The following is a 20532-nucleotide window of genomic DNA, read 5'->3' on the forward strand; positions in this document are numbered from 1 at the left end:
TTGAAGAACAGAGAATTATTGTCTTGGCGCTCTTTAATCCTAAGTGACCTTTTTGTGTTAACATTTCTCAATACAGGCAGAGATCATATTTAAACAGTTTAAATATCTTCCTATCTATTACGCATTCAAATAATCATTGTTCTCTTGATGCACCAATAACCAGAGAGAATCTGCCCTTGTTCCTACCCCTGACAATCTGTTCACAAGAGAATATGATGTCAGTTCAATAGCAGCATACATTTCTTGACTGGTGGAATTTCATTAACCATTTTGGCTTAAGAAATTTGCCCCTTGATGTCTGTGTATTTGACTATGCTTGGGTATATTATACTTTTCTTACTGATTGAGCAGCATTATTTTTATATTCCGCTTTTGGAAATTATTTACAGGTGTCACTGCATTTTTTTTCTATTGCAAATAATGAAAAAGTACCTGCAAAGAGGCTCATCTTCCTAAAAATGGCCATCATAAATATTGCATTACAAGTAAGAAATGAAAATTGAAAAATCTAATTCATCTTTCAAAGAACATCTTTTGTATTCTAGGCAGATGACCAGCTCTTGGGGCTCTACCACTGGAGATGTCCCTTCCCTCATGGTACTTGCTATCTAATTCTTTTTTTTTTTTTTTAAGAGACATGTTTTTGCTCTTCCACTTAGGCTGGAATGCAGTGGCACAGACACAGCTCACTGCAGCCTCAAACTCCTGGGCTCAAGGGATCCTCCTTCCTCAGCCTCCTGAGTAGCTCGGACCATAGGCTCACAACACCATGCCTGACTAATTTTTAATTTTCTTTTCTTTTCTTTTCTTTTCTTTTTTGAGACAAAGTCTTGCCCTGTCACCCAGGCTGGAGTGCAGTGGCTCAATTTCGGCTCACTGCAACCTCCACCTCCTGGGCTCAAGTGATTCTCGTGCCTAAGCCGCCTGAGTAGCCGGGACTACAGGCGTGTGCCACCACACCTGGCTAATTTTTTTTTTTTTTTTTTTTTTTTTTTTGAGACGGAGTCTCGCTGTGTCACCCAGGCTGGAGTGCAGTGGCGCGATCTCGGCTCACTGCAAGCTCCGCCTCCCGGGTTTACGCCATTCTCCTGCCTCAGCCTCCGAGTAGCTGGGACTACAGGCGCCCGCCACCACGCCTGGCTAGTTTTTTGTATTTTTAGTAGAGACGGGGTTTCACCATGTTAGCCAGGATGGTCTCGATCTCCTGACTTCGTGATCCACCCACCTCGGCCTCCCAAGGTACTGGGATTACAGGCTTGAGCCACCGCGCCCGGCCACCTGGCTAATTTTTTATGTTTTTAGTAGAGATAGGGTCTCACCATGTTAGCCAGGCTTGTTCTCAAACTCCTGACCTCAGGTGATCCACCCACCTTGGCCTCCCAAAGTGAATTTTTTTTTTTTTTTTTTGTAGAAATGGGGGTCTCACCATCTTGTGTAGCTGGTCTCAAACTCCCAGGCTCAAGTAGTCGTCCTGCCTCGACCTCTCAAAGTGCTGGGATTATCGGTGTGACCCACCATGCCTATCCTCTCATTCTTTTAATGAGCTCGGCTTAAAATATAGCAGGAATATAAGTATTCACATTTTTAATACTTTGCAAGATACTTTGGAAATTGATAATATGAAGGTTGAAGCTCTCAGAACTAATGTTAACAGAATTGTCATTGGAAGCAATTCAGCTATTCATTTATGGATTTAGTGATTCTTGAGTCAGTTGTCTTATACCAAGAATGTAATACATGAATCAGGAGGGGTTTTTTTGTTTGTTTGCTTTTTGTTTTTTTAAGAGATGAAGTCTCACTATGTTACCTGCGCTGGAGGGCAGTAGCTGTTCCCAGGCATAATCATCATGTATTAAAGCCTTGAACTCCTGGGCTTAAGTGATTCTACTCCTTCAGCCTCCCAAGTAGCTGAGACTACAGGTGCACACAACTATGTCTGGCTCTGAATCAGGAGATTTTAAATTTTCTCTTTCTTTCTTTTTTTTTTTTTTTTTTTTTTGAGACGGAGTCTCGCTCTGTCGCCCAGGCCGGAGTGCAGTGGCCAGATCTCAGCTCACTGCAAGCTCCGCCTCCCGGGTTCAAGCGATTCTCCTGCCTCAGCCTCCCGAGTAGCCAGGACTACAGGCGCCCACCACCGCGCCCGGCTAGTTTTTTGTATTTTTTAGTAGAGATGGGGTTTCACCATGTTAGCCAGGATGGTCTCGATCTCCTGACCTCGTGATCCTCCCGTCTCGGCCTCCCAAAGTGCAGGGATTACAGGCTTGAGCCACCACGCCCGGCCTAAATTTTCTCAAAGTATGTAATAGCTTTTTCAGCCAGGCATGGTGGCTCATGCCTGTAATGCCAACACTTTGGGAGGCCGAAGAGGAAGGACTGCATGAGCTCAGGAGTTAAAGACAGTCTGAACAACATAGTGAGACCCCTTCTCTATAAGAGAATAAGAATAACCAGGCACTGTGGTGAGCACTGCAATCCCAACTCCTCTGGAGGCTGAGATGGAAGGATCACTTAAGCCCAGGAATTGGAGGCTGCAGTGAGGTATGATCATACCACTGCACTCCAGCCTGGGCGACAGAATAAGATGCTGTCTCAAAAAACAAAACAACTTTTTTCCCTCTTGTTAAAATGGAATTTAGATGTGACTACATACTCTGCTGCCTTCTACAATCAAAGAAATGCCCCCTTCTTTTTTTTTCTTTTTTTGAGATGGAGTCTCACTGTGTCGCCCAGGCTGGAGTCCAGTGGCCCCATCTCGGCTCCCTGCAACCTCCGCCTCCTGGGTTCAAGTGATTCTTCTGCCTCAGCCTCCTGAATAGCTGGGATTACAGGCGCCCGCCACCACGCCCTGCTAATTTTTGTATTTTTAGTAGAGATGGGGTTTCCCCATATTGGCTAGGCTGGTCTCGAACTCCTGACCTCGTAATCTGCCCACCTCGGCCTCCCAAAGTGCTGGGATTACAGGTGTGAGCCACTGTGCCTGGCTGAAGTGCCCCCTTCTATCTAAGGCCAACCTCTCCATTTGAGCTTTACATTCCATCCTCTCTCATCTAGTCAGGGTTATACCTGCAGTTATCTCATCTCTCCTGCTGTGTAGGCAATTTCTCTCTCACAACTAGATTGGTCCCATCACCATATAAAACTATCTGCTTTAATATAATCCTTCTTTAAAAAAACGCTTGACCCCACGTCCACCTCTAGCTACTACCTGATTCTTTTCTCCCTTTTCACAACAAAACTCCTTGAATGTGCTGTATATAATTGCTGTTTCTACTTTCTCACCTTTCATTCTCTCCCCAACTACTCCAGTTGGGCTTTTATCCCCATGATGCCTCTGAAGTAGCTCTTATCAAGGTCCTCAAGGAGCTCTATTTTACCAGACTGAATAGATAATTCTCAGTCTTCATCTTGTTAAACCCTTTGGCAGCATTTGAACCAGCTGACCACTCCCTTTTTGGATTTTTTTTTTTAACATTGTACTCACCTGTTTTTCTTCTTAACTCATTGGCTGTTAGTTTTCAGCATTCTGTATGGCTTCCCTCCTCTGCTTAACTCTCCTGAATGTCTGAGGTTCCCAGGAGTCTACTTTTCACCGCCTTCTCTGTCTACACACTCTTCCTAGGTCATCTCATCCAGGCCTCATCTATACGCTGAGAACTAAGAAACCTTTTTCTCTAACACTAATGACTTCTCAGAGTTCCAGGCTTGTATAGCTTGCTGCCTGTTTGATATTTCCATTTGGCTAATATTTACTGTGTGTTTATTGTGGGCCAGGCTATATTCTGAGCACTTCACATGAATTATCTCACCTAACTTTCATGACCGTTGTCTGAAGTATCACTACTATTCCCATTTCATAGGCAAGGAAACACGTATACATTGAAGCACTTGGATGCCTAATAGGTATCTCATACTTACCATATCTAAAAAGTCTTGACTTTCTCCCTCAAACCTTTTCCATTCCCAGTCTCTTCGTTTCTTAATTATTCCACCAAAAATCCAGTTGCTCAGGCCTAAGATGTAAGAGTTATCGTCAGTTTCTCTGTTTTATTCACATCCCACATCTATCCTATCAGCGAATTCTGTCTGCATTACATCCAAAATCAGCCCTAAATTCAGCTACCTCTCAACAACTTCACTACCAAAACCTGAGAGTCTCCCATTATAGTCTCTTGGTTGGACTTGCTTGTGTTATTGCCTCACTAAAGTTTGTTCCTCACATAGCAATAGTAAACTCCGGTATCAAATCCTGTTCCTTCACTTTAAACCCCTCTGTGTCTCCCCACACTGCTAGGGTAAATCCAGATTCCTTACTATGGCCAACAAAGCCACACGTAATCTGGCCTCTGGTCAAGCCTACTTCTCGAGCACTGTCTCTTCTCATTCTCATCCATTCTGCTGTGCAGCCACACTAGCCTTTTTCTGTCTGTCAGGCATGCTGTGCCTGTTGCTGTCTTGGGGCCTTTGCACTTGCTCTCAGGCTAGAACACTACTCCACCAAGGTCTTTATATGTCTGACTTTTTCTCATTTAGGTCTAACCAGGTTTGGCAAGTTTTTTTCTGCAAAGGGCCAGATGGCCTCTGTTGAAACTACTCGACTCTTGTTGTTGTAGTGCAAAAGCAACCATAGGCAATACAGATGCTCCCCAACTTAACGATGGGGCTACATCCTGAAAAACCCATAAATCAAAATTGTCATAAGCCAGAGATACATTTAATACACTTAATAAGCTCATTGTAAAGTCAAAAATTGTAAGTCAAACCATTGTAAGTCAGGACCGTCTGTCCATCAACAATTGAACCTGGCCATGTTCCAATACAATTTTATTTATGAACACTGAAATTTGAATTTCATATAGTTTTCATATACACAAAATACTCTTTTGACTTTAAAAAAATGGCTAAAAGTTTTTTAAAATTTTAATTTGCAGAACAAACAACAGGTGGTGGGCCAAATTTGGCCTGTGGCTCATGGATTTCCAGTCTTTGGTAAACTATTACCTTAGAGAAGCCTTTCCTGACCACCCTAGTGAACATAACCCCACAGCTAACCCCTCCCCACCCCCTACTCCTGTCAATTCTTATTGTCCTAATGTCTTTTTTCTTCTTAGAGATGGGGTTTCACCCCGTCACCCAGGTTGGAGTGCAGTGGCTCAGTCAGTTCACTGCAGCCTCAAACTCTTGGGCTCACGTGAACCTCCTGCCTCAGCCTACCTGGTAGCTAGGATTACAGGCGAGAGCCACCATGCCCAGCCCCTAGTATCTTTTATTTATTTGTTATATGTTTATTTTCTGTCTCTCCATTAGATTGTAGCTTCATGGGGCAGGAATTTTGTTCTTTACATGTATCTTGAGAGTCAGACAGTACCTGGCAATACTCAGTAAATACTTATTGAATGATTGAATGACAGTCATATTTGAATTATGCCTGTAGCCTGCTATCTGGTCCCCCTTTTTTAAGTCTTTCTTACTCTAGTTCATTATATATACCATTTCCAGAATAAACTTTACAGTTAATGCCTTCTCTACATTTGAGAACCAATGGTAGCAGTTTGTGTTCATTGCATTCGCTTTGACCCTACCATATTAGAATTAACAAGGTTCTGATATTTCATTTGTCTTCTATCTTGGCCCTACGTGGCTACCCCTTTTCAGCCTAATCAGTTTTTACCAATCCTCCAATCCTTGCATCTGATTTTCTTCCCACCTCCCCATCCCTTATTATTATTATTATTTTTTCTTTTTTTTTTGAGACAGGGTCTCGCTCTGTTATCCAGGCTGGAGTTTAGTGGCGTAGTCATGGCTCACTGCAACCTTGACCTCCTGGGCTCTGGTGATCCTCCCATCTCAGCCTTCCGAGTAGCTGAGACTATAGGCACAAGCCACCACACCCAGCTAATTTTTGTATTTTTTGTAGAGATGGGGTTTTACATTGTTGCCCAGGCTGGTCTTGAACTGCTGGCTTAAGCAAGCTGCCTGCCTCAGCTTCCCAAAGTGCTGGGATTATAGGCATGAGCCAGTGTGCCCAGCCCTGGCTACATTTTTAATACATTTTTAATTATTTTGTAGACATGTCATCTCCCTGTGTTGCCAGGCTGATCTCAAACTCCTGGAATATCCCACTGCCTCAGGCTCCCAAAGTGCTAGGATTATAGATATGAGCCACTGCACCTGGCCTCTCCCTATTACTGTTAATCAGCCATTGCTCATTACCTTCATGATCTATTTCCTTTAGAGCTGCATTCTTTAAAACTTTTAGGGCCATGCATGGTGGCTAATGCCTGTAATCCTAGCACTTTGGGAGGATTGCTTGAGCTCAGGAGTTTCAGACCAGCCTGCGCAACACAGTGAGACCTCGTCTCTACTAAAAATAAAAAAAAAAAGAACCTTTTTTTTTGAGACAGAGTCTTGCACTGTCCCCTGGGCTGGAGTGCAATGGCGTGACCTCGGTTCACTGCAACCTCTGCCTCCTGGGCTTAAGCGATTCTCTTGCCTCAGCCTCCCAAGTAGCTGGAATTACAAGCACCCGCCACCATGCCCAGCTAATTTTTTGTGTTTTTAGTAGAGACGGGGTTTCACTATGTTGGCCAGGCTGGTCTCAATCTCCTGACCTCACGATCCGCCCGCCTTGGCCTCCCAGAGTGCTGGGATTACAGATGAGAGCCGCCATGCCCGGCATGCCTGTATGTTTCTAAGTATATAGGTATTCCTCAGAGCTCTGCCATCTACCCTCCTTTTCTCTCAGTACTATATTCTTTCCCTGGGTGATTGAATTCATACACAGTTTCAGCATTCATATATTCATTGAGTCAGATGTGTTTTCTTCAGATCATTATACCCTTTAGACAACGTGGATAAACATTTCAAATTCAGATGTCTAAAATGATCTCTCTTCCCACTCCTTTAAACCTGTCTCCTTTCTGTGTTCCCAGTCTTGGTAAATACCACCATAAACCTAATCAACCTAAGCCAGACATCCACAAGTGTTTTATTGATTCTTTGCACTCCCTTAAACCTTTATATCAGTCTTGTCCATTTTGCTTCCTATTGTCTATAGGATCTGTCCTTTTCCCCTCAATCCCTGTGGCCACTACCGTCATTTTATAACTGTTCTTCCTGCCTCTACTTCTCCACTGCTGCCATTTTTGGCAGCAAAAATCCAAATTTAATCATGCTTCTCTCCTACCTGAGTTACTAATAGGCTGTAGCCTTCAGGATGAGGTCTACACTTCCTCAAAGATAAACTTCAAACTCATGAAGGCATATAAGACTTTTCATGATACACCTCCTGCCTTTTATTTTTATTTTATTTATTTATTTTTTTTGAGACAGTCTCTGTGTCACGCAGGCTGGAGTGCAGTGGCACGACCTTGGCTCACTGCAGCCTCTGCCTCCTGGGTTCAAGCGATTCTCTGCCTCAGCCTCCTGAGTGGCTGGGACTATAGGTGCCCACCACCATGCCCAACTAATTTTTTTTTTTTGTATTTTTTTAGTAGAGACAGGGTTTCACCATGTTGGCCAGGCTGGTCTCAAACTCCTAACCTCATGATCCGCCCACCTTGGCCTCCCAAAGTGGTGGGATTACAGGCGTGAGCACCACGCCTCGCCGCCTTTTTTTCCCCTCAATATCTTCTGCCCCTTTCCCATATCAGCTAAGGCCTCAGTCATATGGAACTGTTTTTAATTTCACTCCATACCACATTCTTTTGTGCCTCTGTGCCTTTGTATGTGTTATTCTCTCTGCTTGCAGTACACTCCTCCCCCACCCCCTACCAGCTTTATCATCCTTCGAAAGATTAAGTTTTCATCCTCTCTGCAATGGCTTTCCCGATCCTTTCTCCCTGACTGGGTTAATTGTCTTTCTGCTGTGCTCCTCTAACAGTGTCTTCCTCTAGCATAGCAGGCAACATACTATATTTCATTAATTTACTCATCTGTTTTTAAGACTAGCAGGTCCTTAAAGATAGAAGCTGTCCTTTATCTCTGTTTTCATACCGTAGCCTAGTAATGGCCGATATATATTTTAATGAATGAGTGAGTGAATGAATGAATTGGTACAGTCTGTCCTCCCAACCTGAGGGCATTCTCCTTATGCATTTTTTTAGATACTTTAAAATTTATTTTATTTCGTTTTATTTTTGAGATAGAGTCTCACTCTGTCACCTAGCCTGGAGTGCAGTGTCTCGATCACAGTTCACTGTAACCTGTATCTTCTGGACTTAAGTAATTCTCCCACCTCAACCTCCCAAGTAGCTGGGACTACAGGCATCCACCACCACACTCAGTTAATTTTTTCAATTTTTTGTAGAGAGAGGGTTTCACTATGTTGGTCTAGAACTAGGCTGGTCTAGAACTCCCGGGCTCAAGCCATCCTCCCTCCTCCACCTCCCATTGTTATGATTTCAGGTGTGAGCCACTTCGTCCTTTCCCTATGCATTCTTAAAAGTAAGAATCATATTATGTAATTCTTTGAAGTCCTTCAGTAATTTCTACTATAGTACTATTACCACAGTAGGTATTTAATGTTTTTAAAATGAGTTTATTGAATTTCTTTTATTTTCATTTTACAAACATTTATTGGGTGCCAAATTTGTGCTAGATACTAGCAATACAAAATGAATAGGGAAACTGTTTCTATCCTCAGAGTACACACTCTAAAGAAGACAAATGTGTGAACACATTTTTAAAAATTCCTTCTGCTAATGCTAGTAATTATGTGAGCATGTCTTTAAAGTGCGACATTAAGACTTTGGTATTTTAAAGCTTGTAGCAGTAGCCACAAGGGGAAATGTGCAAGCTGAAGTTATAGCTACCTGGAATAAATTTCCAAAGGGGAAGTGATACTCTTTTTAAACTTGTCGCTGCCAAGATGCACAATTTGCCTCCTGGATATTTCTTCAACTTTAGTTGTTTAGTTGTAATTTTCTTAGTTCTCCTGTGGGCTCCTCATTTGATTGAATGATATATAATGATACCAAAAACTAGAAGCCTTCAAAACAAAGTATTTCAAAAAACAAGTGCATCAGGAGTGATTTTGATACTGTCTATGGTATTTATGTTATTTTCAATTGGTTCATTGAAATTAATTTTGTAATTGAAGGAATTTGATTTTTCAAACTTTTTTTCTTTTTTTTTCTTTGAGACAGTCTTGCTCTGTTACCCAGGCTGGAGTGCAGTGCACGATCTCAGCTCACTGCAGCCTCTGCCCCCTGGGTTCAAGTGATTCTTGTGCATCAGCCACCCAAGAAGCTGGGATTAAAGGCATGCACCACTACGCCCACCAAATTTTTTATTTCAGTAGAGACAGGGTTTCACCATGTTGGCCAGGCTGATCCTGAACTCTGGCCTCAAGTGATCCATCCACCTCAGCCTCCCAAAGTACTGCGATTACAGGTGTGAGCCACCATGCTAGGCCCTGATTTTTCGTAAGACTAAAAATTTTGGAGACAGAAGAATGCTAAGATACAGCTGCTAAAGGGCATGTTTGAGATGCCTACCACTTAATTAAGTGCTGTGAAGTACCTAGGAGTCTCTTGCTAGAAAAGGAAGGTGAGGATATGAGCAAAGTATCCTAGGCTATATTCATCTGAGGCCAGGAGTATTGGAGCTTATTTAATAGAAGAATTCTCAGAATAGCTCTGGAGCCTCCATCTTAGCCTGGTAGGTAAAGAACTCTAGGCGGGTGATTTTTGCTCTGACTATAGTATATTGAAAATAATTTTTTTTTTTTTTTTGAGATGGAGTCGCTCCGTTGCCCAGGCCGGAGTACAGTGGCGTGAGTTATTGGCTTACTGCAACCTCTACCCGACCCCCCACAACCCCCCGCCCTGGGTTCAAGCATTCTACCTCAGCCTCCTGAGTAGCTGGGATTACAGGCAGGCACTACCATGCCCGGCTAATTTTTGTTTTTTTTGTTTTTTTTGGTTTTTTTTGAGACAGAGTCTCGCCTGTTGCCCGGGTTGGAGTGCGGTGGCCGGATCTCAGCTCACTGCAAGCTCCGCCTCCCGGGTTTACGCCATTCTCCTGCCTCAGCCTCCTGAGTAGCTGGGACTACAGGCGCCCGCCACCTCGCCCGGCTAGCTTTTTGTATTTTTTTAGTAGAGACGGGGTTTCACCGTGTTAGCCAGGATGGTCTCGAACTCCTGACCTCGTGATCCGTCCGTCTCCGCCTCCCAAAGTGCTGGGATTACAGGCTTGAGCCACCGCGCCCGGCTAATTTTTGTATTTTTAGTAGAGACAGGGTTTCACCATGTCTCTGGTCATGCCAGGACGGTCTCAAACTCTTGACCTTAAGTGATCTGCCTGCCTTGGCCTCCTAAAGTGCTGGGATTACAGGCGTGAGCCACCGCACCTGGCCCAATTGGGAAGAATTTAAGGGAGGAACTAAAAGCTATGCATTTTAGTTGGGGGTAGGGAAGAAAACATTGCAGTTTATCAGTTGAAATTTTATCAGATCGGTGGTATTACTAGAAACTGTGTCACATCTAATTACTACAAATAATTTAGGTCTTGATTGCCTAAACTCTAATTTCTAGCTCTGGAGTGCCTAGTTATGATACTGAGGAATGGAGATATACATTGCCATCCTTTGAAAGAATTTTGAAATTTGAATATTTCTCCATGAACCATATACTAATATAGGAGGACGAATGAGCCAATTTTTTTTTTTTTTTTTTTTTTGAGATAGGGACCTGCTCTGTCACCCAGGCTGGAGTGCAGTGGCACGATCTCAGCCCACTTCAACCTCCGCCCCGAGGCTCAAGGATCCTCCTACCTCAGCCTCCCTAGTAGCTGGACCACAGGCGTGCACCACCACACCCAGCTATTTTTTTGTATTTTTAGTGGAGATGGGGGGTCTCACCATGTTGCCCAGCCTGGTCTCGAACTCCCTGAGCTCAAGCAATCCACCTGCCTTGGCCTCACAAAATTCTGGGTTTATAGTCATGAGACACCACACCCAGCCTTCAAGATTTAAGCAAAATTTTTTTATTCCAGAGTATGAATTACATACTATTTTATCCTTCAGTAACATTGTTTTTTTAGAGGCAGGATCTGGCTATGTTGCTCAGGCTGGAATGCAGTGGATTCACAGGTGCAACAATAGGGCACCACAGCCTTGAACTCCTGGTCTCCAGTGATCCTTCTGTTTCAGCCTCCCAAATAGTTGGGACTACAGGCGCACACCACCATACCCAGCTGTTCTTTAGTGACATTTTAATGCGACTGAATTTTAAAAGGAAGACTGAAATTGCACACTGCCTGTCTGCCTTAGATACTTCTTGGGAGCAGGAATCATGTCTTACTCAGTGTTGTATCTGGAACATATAGCCCTAGGGCAAGTGTATAAATGTTTTTTGAATGAACAAATGAATTAAATATTGCTTTGTTTGAAAAGTTGTCTTAGTAGTACATAATTTCTTGAAACACAGAATTTCATGTATTTTTTAAATATACCTTATATTTTATACACAAACATTATGTGTAATACTTATTTGGGGTTCACTTAGGTTCTCTTATGAGAGAAATATTCCTATTGCTTCGTCATTCACAAAAATGGCCACTAAAGAATTAAAATTTTGTCACTAAAATAAATTTCTGAGGCCGGGCGCGGTGGCTCAAGCCTGTAATCCCAGCACTTTGGGAGGCCGAGACGGGCGGATCACGAGGTCAGGAGATCGAGACCATCCTGGGTAACACAGTGAAACCCCGTCTCTACTAAAAATACAAAAACTTAGCCGGGCGAGGTGGCAGGCGCCTGTAGTCCCAGCTACTCGGGAGGCTGAGGCAGGAGAATGGTGTAAACCCGGGAGGCGGAGCTTGCAGTGAGCTGAGATCCGGCCACTGCACTCCAGCCTGGGTGACAGAGCGAGACTCTGTCTCCAAAATAAATAAATAAATAAATTTCTGAATATTAAGATATTTATGAGTAAGCTGAATCTAGTGGTAAAGGTATGCTTGGAAGCTCTCAAAAACTGGTTACCCTAGAGTAGAGATGCAGGGGTCAGAAAGAAATTCTACATGTTTATTATTTCTACAATTGATTTGACTTAGGAAGTGACATTACACAGTGTAATTTGCTGTCTTAATCACTGGAAACTAAATATGATTTAACAGTATTTTACAGTGCTCTACTTGGCAAGGGTATTTTTCTGTCTTTGCTGGTAAGAAAATGAAATTTGGTGATCTAGTCTCCAAGTACATCAGTGTCAGCAAGGTTTAGGTTTTGTGGCTATACTGTCTTGGAATGCTGTGCTCATCAGAGTAGGCCATGTTGAAAGGAAAAGTATGTGTGATGAATGGTTACCTGGGCCCAGTTCCCAGGAATCCTTAGTCATGTATAGCATGATGTCTCCTGTACCCTCTCTCTTCAGGGCTTTCCAGGCTTATGATGCCACGATGCCAAATGTGGATTTAACTGCAGCTTCTTTTGTCTTTTTTATACACATATTACCTTAGTCTTTTGATTTCTAGGTAAGTTTAAATCCTTGGGAAGCCAACACTCTTGCCTTGTTTCCAACCTCCAGGGACCCCATGTGCTTAAGGTGGGTGATGGAGCAAGATGAGAAACCTGTTGCTGATGATAGTGCAGTGTGTGCAACAAGGAGGACATTTTTGCAGCACCCTCTTTATTTATTTATTTATTTTTGAGATGGAGTTTCGCTTTGTCACTCAGGCTGGAGTGCAGTGGCATGAGCTCTTGGCTGACTGCAACCTATGCCTCCCAGGTTCAAGTAATTCTTGTGCCTCAGCCTCCCAAGTAGCTGGGACTACAGGCACGTGCCACAACACCTGGATAATTTTTTATTTTTTGTAGAGACGGAGTTTCGCCGTGCTGGCCAGGCTGATCTTGAACTCCTGGCCTCAGGTGACCCGCCCACCTCTACCTTCCAAAGTGCTGGGATTACAGGTGTGAACCACCGTGCCCAGCTGCAGCACCTTCTTGTAGCCTTCTTTCCCAGTGCTTTCTCAACTTGGCTTTACTTAGTTTTTTTGTTTGGTTTGGTTTGGTTTGGTTTTTTAGGGCTCTTACATAGGCTTGGAAGTTCAAAGTTAGAAGACTGGAGCTCTTTAACATAACAATGACGGCTTTTGGTTTTGGCTAAACTGTCTGGATTATTTAAACAATGGTTACTTATTTTTTAAAGAATGCTTCACGAAATCAATCAATATTTCAAGTGCAAAGAAAGTTCTTGGGTAAAAGTATAGTTCATTTTGACTACTTATTTTTATTTATTTGTTTTTTGAGACGGCGTCTCGCTCTGTCGCTCAGGCTGGAGTGCAGTGGCGCGATCTCGGCTCACTGCAGGCTCCGCCTCCCGGGTTCACGCCATTTTCCTGCCTCAGCCTCCTGAGTAGCTGGGACTACGGGCGCCCGCCATCACGCTCGGCTAATTTTTTTTGTATTTTTTAGTAGAGACAGGGTTTCACGGTGTTAGCCAGGATGGTCTTGATCTCCTGACCCTGTGATCCTCCCGCTTCGGCCTCCCAAAGTGCTGGGATTACAGGCGTGAGCCACCGCGCCGGGCCTGACCTCTTATTTTTTTATTTCCTTATTTCAGCTACAAGACCAGAAGGAAAACGAATTAATGCTTCCTGTCATTTTGGAAAGTACTTAGAAACTTTAAATATTGACAGTTAAACTGCCTGACAGCTCAGTGGAACTCTTGTTTTGAACACATTGCAGTTAGGATTATGTAGTTACATTTTGTTAGAGTTTGAAATATATAAAAATGACTCATTAGGTTGTTAATAATGAACCTAGCAGTGTGTATCTCTTACATTTATCTTTATTTCTTTTTTTTTTTTTTTAAATAAAGATGGAGTCTTGCTATGTTGCCCAGGCTGGTCTTGAACTCCGGGGGTCAAGCACTCCTCCTACCTTGTCCTCCCAAAGTGCTGGGATTACAGGCATGAGCCACTGAACCCAGCCCATTTCTTTTAAAGATTAATAACTTTTTATTACCTGTTGAATACTTTACCTGTTGATTATTATATGTATAGTTGCTTGAGCTGTCAGTCATTGTAGCATTTGGAGCATAAAATACATGTATTTAGCAATGTAGTCCCCTGGTAAGTGTTGGGAAATCCCCAGATGCCTTTGTGAAATGCACAGATTAGCAGGTTGTTCCATGAGTATAATTCAGGAAAAGAATGAATTAATCAGAAATTTGAAGGATCTGAAAATGGCCATCATATGACTTTTACAGTAGCTAAAAGAATAGCATATTTTGTACTATAGACAACTTATTCAATTCCTTTAAATATTTATTGTTTTATATTGTACCTATTATGGCAGGAAGACTATTGTACAGCCAATTTAGACACTTAGGTTCTTTGTAGCTAACTGTGTGATCTTGGGCAAGTCATTTGGCCTCTTAGAGCTTCATTTTCTTCAAACACAGCAAGAACTACTATGTGAGGGGACTTCAAAAAAAAAAAACTCATGGAAAATACATATTATGAAAAAACTGCAGAATTTCAAAATTTTTTTATGTACCAAAATAGACTTGCACTAACTTGTCATAACATGTCTGAACAGGATGCAGTTTGAGGCACTAAGAAGGATAAGACATCAGTTTGAAAAGAGCCCCTATCAGAGCAGCATAAGTTCTGCTAAAATTGAAGCAAACACAAACATAAAATTTATGGTGAAGCTGAGTGAAAGAATGGTGAAATCACTTTACGTAAAGTTTATGGGGACAGTGCCGCAAATAAATAATTGGATAGCATTTTAAGAAGGGACAAGATGATGTTGAAGATGAAGCCTGTAGCAGACTGTCCAGTTTGTAAGGAAAAAATTAATCTTGTTCCATGCAGTAATTGAAGAGGAATGATGATTAACAGCACAAGTAATAGCTAGCACCATAGACATCTCAATTGGTTCAGCTTACACGGTTCTGACTGAAAAACTGAAGTTGGCTGGGCGTGGTGGCTCACGCCTGTTATCCCAGCACTTTCAGAGGCCAAAGTGGGTGGATCACCTGAGGTGAGGAGTTCGAGAACAGCCTGGCCAACATGACAAAACCCCGTCTCCACTAAAAATACAAAAATAAAAATAGCCAGGTGTGGTGGTGCATGCCTGTAGTCCCAGCTACTTGGGAGGTTGAGGCAGGGGAATCACTTGAACCCAGGAGGTGGAGGTTGCAGTAAGCCAAGATTGTGCCATTGCACTCTAGCCTGGGTGACAAGAGCGAAACTCTGTCTCAAAAAAAAAAAAAAAAAAAACTAAAGTTGAGCAGCTTTCTATCAAATGGGTACCAAAACCATTGCACCCAAATCAGCTGCAGACAAGTGTAGAGCATTCAGTGGAAATTTTAAACAAGTGGGAGCAAGATCCTGAAGCATGTCTTTGAAGAATTTTAACAGGAGATGAAACATGGCTTTACCAATATGATCCTGAAGACAAAGCACAATCAAAGCAGTGGCTACCAGGAGGTAGAAGCGGTCCAGTCAAAGCAAAAGCAGACTGTTTAAGAGCAAAGGTCAAGGCAGCAGTTTTTGGGGGATGCTCAGGGCATTCTGCTTGTTGACTTTCTGGAGGACCAAAGAATGACAGCATCAGCTTATTTGAAAGTGTTTTTGAGAAAGTTAACCAAAGCTTTAGTAAAAAAAATACCCAGGAAAACTTCACCAGAGAGTCCTGCTCCATCATGATAATGTTCCTGCTCATTCCTCTCATCAAACAAGGGCAATGTTGTGAGAATTTTGAGAAGTCATTCATTATCATTAAATATGCTGATTTGGCTCCTTGGCCGTTCTTGTTTCCCAATCTTAAAAATCTATGAAGGAGGCAGAGCATCTAGGCTAAGGCAGGAGAATCGCTTGAACCCAGGAGTCGGAGGTTGCAGTGAGCCAAGACTGTGCCATTGCACTACAGCTGAGTGACAGAGTGAGACTCCATCTTAAGAAGAAAAAAACTATGAAGGGTACCCATTTTTCTTCAGTTAATAATGTAAAAGAGACTGCATTAGGTCGGGCGCGGTGGCTCAAGCCGGTAATCCCAGCACCTTGGGAGGCCAAGACGGGCGAATCACGAGGTCAGGAGATGGAGACCATCTTGGCTAACATGGTGAAACCCCGTCTCTACTAAAAAATACAAAAAACTAGCTGGGCGAGGTGGCGGGCGCCTGTAGTCCCAGCTACACGGGAGGCTGAGACGGGAGGCTGAGACAGGAGAATGGGGTAAACCCGGGAGGCGGAGCTTGCAGTGAGCTGAGATCCGGCCACTGCACTCCAGCCCGGGCGACAGAGCAAGACTCCGTCTCAAAAAAAAAAAAAAAAAGAGACTGCATTAAAATGTTTCAATTCCCATGACCCCCAGTTCTTTAGGGATGAGCTAAATGGCTGGTATCATGGCTTACAAAAGGGTCTTGACCTTGGAGATTATGTTGACAAATAACATTTATATTTTTAATTTTTATCTTTTAATTCCATTTTTCCATGAACTTTTTGAAGTCCCCTCATATGTATGTTGCCTATAGCTTTCCAAGTGATTTCACATAAATTATTTATTCCTTACAGTGCTCAAATAAAAAATGAAATTGAGGGATAGATACAGTAAGTGAGTTGTCTAAGATTACATAGTCTGAGAGAACCAGACTGAGACCCTAAACCAACCCTTCTCTCCCCACATCGAGCACTGTCCTCACTGGCATCATGTATGAGAAGATTGGATTGGCTGTCTACATCTACATGTATATAATATCTACAATTATATTCTATGATTTTTGTTTCTGTTTTGTTTTTTATAGCATCTGAAGTGATTTGCCATTGCCTATTTTATTTGCTTTTTCCTCAAAATGTGCTTTAGGGTTGCTATTTTTAGTGTCTTTTTTTTTTCTGCCTGAAAGTACATTTTAAAAGTTAACGGTATGGAATTTCATTATTGTGATAAGATTTTATATTAATTGTGCTGTTAGGAGTTTTGACTTGTTTTGTTTTGTTTTTTTGGTAACATTTAGCCTACAGTGTAAACCCTGAAAATGATTCCAGAAATGTATTTGGGGTTAAGATTCACATGTCTTAGGTTAGTTATATACTAACTTATTTTAAGATGAAAAGAGAGAGCTAATTTTTTTATTTTAAAATTATTTTTAGTTTTTTTTAGATTGGAAGGCCAGTGTGGGAGGATCACTTGAGCCCAGAAGTTTGAGACCAGCCTGGGCAACATAGCAAGACCCCGTCTCTGTAAAAAATTTTAAAATTAGCTAGGTGCTGGTACATGCCTGTAGCCCCAGCTGCCCAGGAGGCTAAGGCAGGAGCATTGCTAGAGCCCAGGAGTTTGAGGCTGCAGTGAGCCGTGATCACACCACTGCAATCCAGCCTGAGTGACAGAGTGAGCACTGGCTAATTTTAAAATTTTCTGTAAAGACTCACTATGTTGGGTCTCACTATGTTGCCCAGGCTAGTCTTGAACTCCTGGCCTCAAGCAGTCCTTCCAATCTCAGCCTCTCAAGGCGCTGGGATTAAGGTGTGAGCTACTGTGCTGGTCAGGAGAAAATTTTTTTATTCACAAATAATGTTCACAGTAATAATTTACTTTAAACTTTCTTAAAGTAAAAAGAACCGGCTGGGCACAGTGGCTCACACCTGTAATCCCAGCACTTTGGGAGGCCGAGGTGGGTGAATCCTTTGAGGCCAGGAGTTCAAGACCAGCCTGGCCAACATTGCAAAAGCCCCATCTCTACTAAAAATACAAAATTAGCCAGGTGTGGTAGCACATGCCTGTAACTCCAGCTACTTGGGAGGCTGAGGCATGAGAATCTCTTGAACCCGGGAGGCAGAGGCTGCAGCAAGCTCTGAGGTGGCGCCATTGCACTCCAGCTTGGGTGACAGAGCAAGACTCTGTCTCAAAAAAACAAAAAATAAACAAACAAAAAAAAAACAGAAAAATAACTTACATGTAAGAATTTAAATTAGTGATGAAAGAAGAAACTGTAAAAAGTACTCCAGTAAGCCAGGCATGGTGGTGCATGTATGTAGTCCCAGCTACTCAGGAGGCTGAGGCAGGAGTATCACTTGAGACCAGGAATTAAAGACCAGCCTGAGCAAAATAGGTAATTTAAAAAAAAAAGTAGTCTGTGTTCCTTAAATTTAGGTTTCATACATTCTTAGAATTATAATACTTTTTCATGGCTGGGCATAGTGGTGCATGCCTGTAATCCCAGCTGTTTGGGAGGCTGAGGCAGGCAGATTACTTGAGGTCAGGAGTTTGAGACCAATCTGGCCAACATGGTAACACCCTGTCTGTAATAAAAATATAAAAATTAGCTGGACATGGTGGCAAGGGCCTGTAGTCTTAGCTACTCAGGAGGCTGAGGCAAGAGAATCGCTTGAACACAGGAGGTTGTAGTGAACTGAAATCGCGCCACTGCACTCCAGCCTGGGTGACAGAGCAAGACTCAAAAAAAAAAAAAAAAAAAAATTGTAATGCTTTTTCAGATGTCTTTGAAGAGGAGAATTTCGCCTTGTATTAGATAGTCCAATACTTTAATCTTAGCAATCTCAGAGCAAAAGCCTCTTTAGATGCCAATAAGACTTGTCTCTCAGTTGCCTAGTATGCAAAGACTGGGCCTTAAATGTTTTGCTCCTCTAAAGCATTTAAATTTAAGAGATGAACCTGCTAATTTGTCCTAAAAGTTACATATGTCTTTTAATATAGTCATGGCTGAAAAATGGCTAAGACGGTCAGCACCTGACTCTAGTTTTAAATGAACTGAGAAAATAATCCTTCAGAAAATTCATTGATGTTGTCCACATACCTGTGATCTTACCTCTTGAGAGGAAAATGTCAGTGCTTTTATCATTGGAACTCAGTTTGGGACTTACCACTATTAATTGGAGGTTCCAGAATGTCTGTTCTTCATTCCTTGTTTTGTTCTTGTTTTATATGGATTTTGTTTCCGGAATCTGAAATTCTATCATTCTGTGTCTCCCTTTGGAAAGAACTCAATCTCTGAATCATTGAATTTCTATTAATCAGTTTGTTTAAATAGACTATCTTTCTTGATAACTTGTGCAAAATAGGTTAAACAAATCCCTTTTTTTTTTTTTTGATAGAGCAGGTTAAAAATTAGAGGTAAGCAGAAGCTTTTGCTTTTTGTCTTTTCCAACTATAACTGAAAATAGGATGTTTCTCTAAGTTTTAGTAAAGGATTTCATTCTATATGTGGTCAATTCATGATCCCTTTCACAAACACTGCTGCCCACCATTAAGTCTCTTATCACAGGCATTTTCAAAATTATGCCATAAAATGCATGTTGAGACTCTCTGGATCTCAAATGTACAGAAATCATATCTAAATGTCAATTCCTGAGTTAAGGAACTGACAATTATGGCACTTTCAGTCTCTATTAATATTTAGAAGGCAAGAGATTATTATATTGTTTATGTTACTCCTTATGTGTCTATAGACTTAAATACTTGTTGAAAAGCATTTGTTGTATTGGGGCTGTATGTTTCTGCCATTATACTTACTTGGTTACCTGATTTAAAGTTGTCCTTTAATTGTTTTGGGCTGTATCTACAGTTTGAAATTTAGCACTATCCTCTGTGTACTATGCACCAAAGATGACATTTCAATGCATTGTTCAGTTACTACACAGCTCCTATTTGTCTATAATAAAGCTGTATGACTGGGTCCATTTATTTCTGTATTAGTTATTTTATAGTATCCATTTGAATGATGATAATTAATATAAAAAGGCAAATTTTCCAAATTCATTTGTGTCTCCTCTGGGCATTTCTTTGGGATGTGTTTGTATGCACATTTTTGCTTCTGATTTTAAAATAATTTTCCTTTGTTGTAGGATGAGCAATTCTTAGGTTTTGGCTCAGATGAAGAAGTCAGAGTGCGAAGTCCCACAAGGTCTCCTTCAGGTACGGCCAATTAAGTGCATGGTGCCTTTAAGTTTTATTTGTTAGGAGATTGTGGCTTCCCCTTGCCTTCTTTGCATGTAAAGGATGCTCTACCGTACTGGGGTTAGGAAATGGCTTATGAGCTAGACTTCTTTATGGGACTCTTCTCTATCAGGCCACATTGGGCTTATTCTTTCTCTCTGGGAACAACTTGGGGCATGGGAAGTAGGTTTCTACAGAATTACTGGGAAATCTGGTAGGCAAACTGAAGGTAACCTACTAAAAGCATCCTCAGATTTACACATTTTGTGTTATGTGGTAGTGTATATGTCTTTGGGAATAATTTGGCCATTATTTTTGTCAGATTAAATTTGGTCTACTGTTGTCAAAGAACCAAAAACAAAATATTGGCATTATGTGAAACATTTTTACCTGATTCTTGAAAGGCTGTATTAAAATAAAAAAAAAATGGAAAATTAGCAATATTTGTCATCATTCTCACCAACAAAATATCTAGAATATCTTGAAATTCTAGACTTACAAGCAGTTTCCTAAGAGAAGACCCTCAATGGAAATAACATTTAATGGCTTGCAGAATTCAGTTCTATATAGGAGAAAGCTATGCATCTTTTGATGAAAATGCATTCCCTATCTGTGCTGCCATTCTGACTTTATAT

General features: G+C 41.8%; 1 protein-coding gene across 8 annotated transcripts in view; it reads left to right on the forward strand.

The window, feature by feature from the left end:
- Positions 1 to 20532, forward strand: part of LOC105476407 (lysine methyltransferase 2A) — a 94239-nt gene that overhangs the window by 14655 nt on the left and 59052 nt on the right. For all 8 annotated transcript variants that reach the window (XM_071075638.1, XM_071075637.1, XM_071075639.1 and 5 more), the window contains one exon: positions 19807 to 19876. In XM_071075638.1, the coding sequence (XP_070931739.1) occupies positions 19807 to 19876 (70 nt within the window). The remainder of the gene's footprint in view (positions 1 to 19806; positions 19877 to 20532) is intronic.

The sequence above is a fragment of the Macaca nemestrina genome, chromosome 12 (genome assembly GCF_043159975.1).
Source record: "Macaca nemestrina isolate mMacNem1 chromosome 12, mMacNem.hap1, whole genome shotgun sequence".
Lineage (NCBI taxonomy): Eukaryota > Metazoa > Chordata > Mammalia > Primates > Cercopithecidae > Macaca > Macaca nemestrina.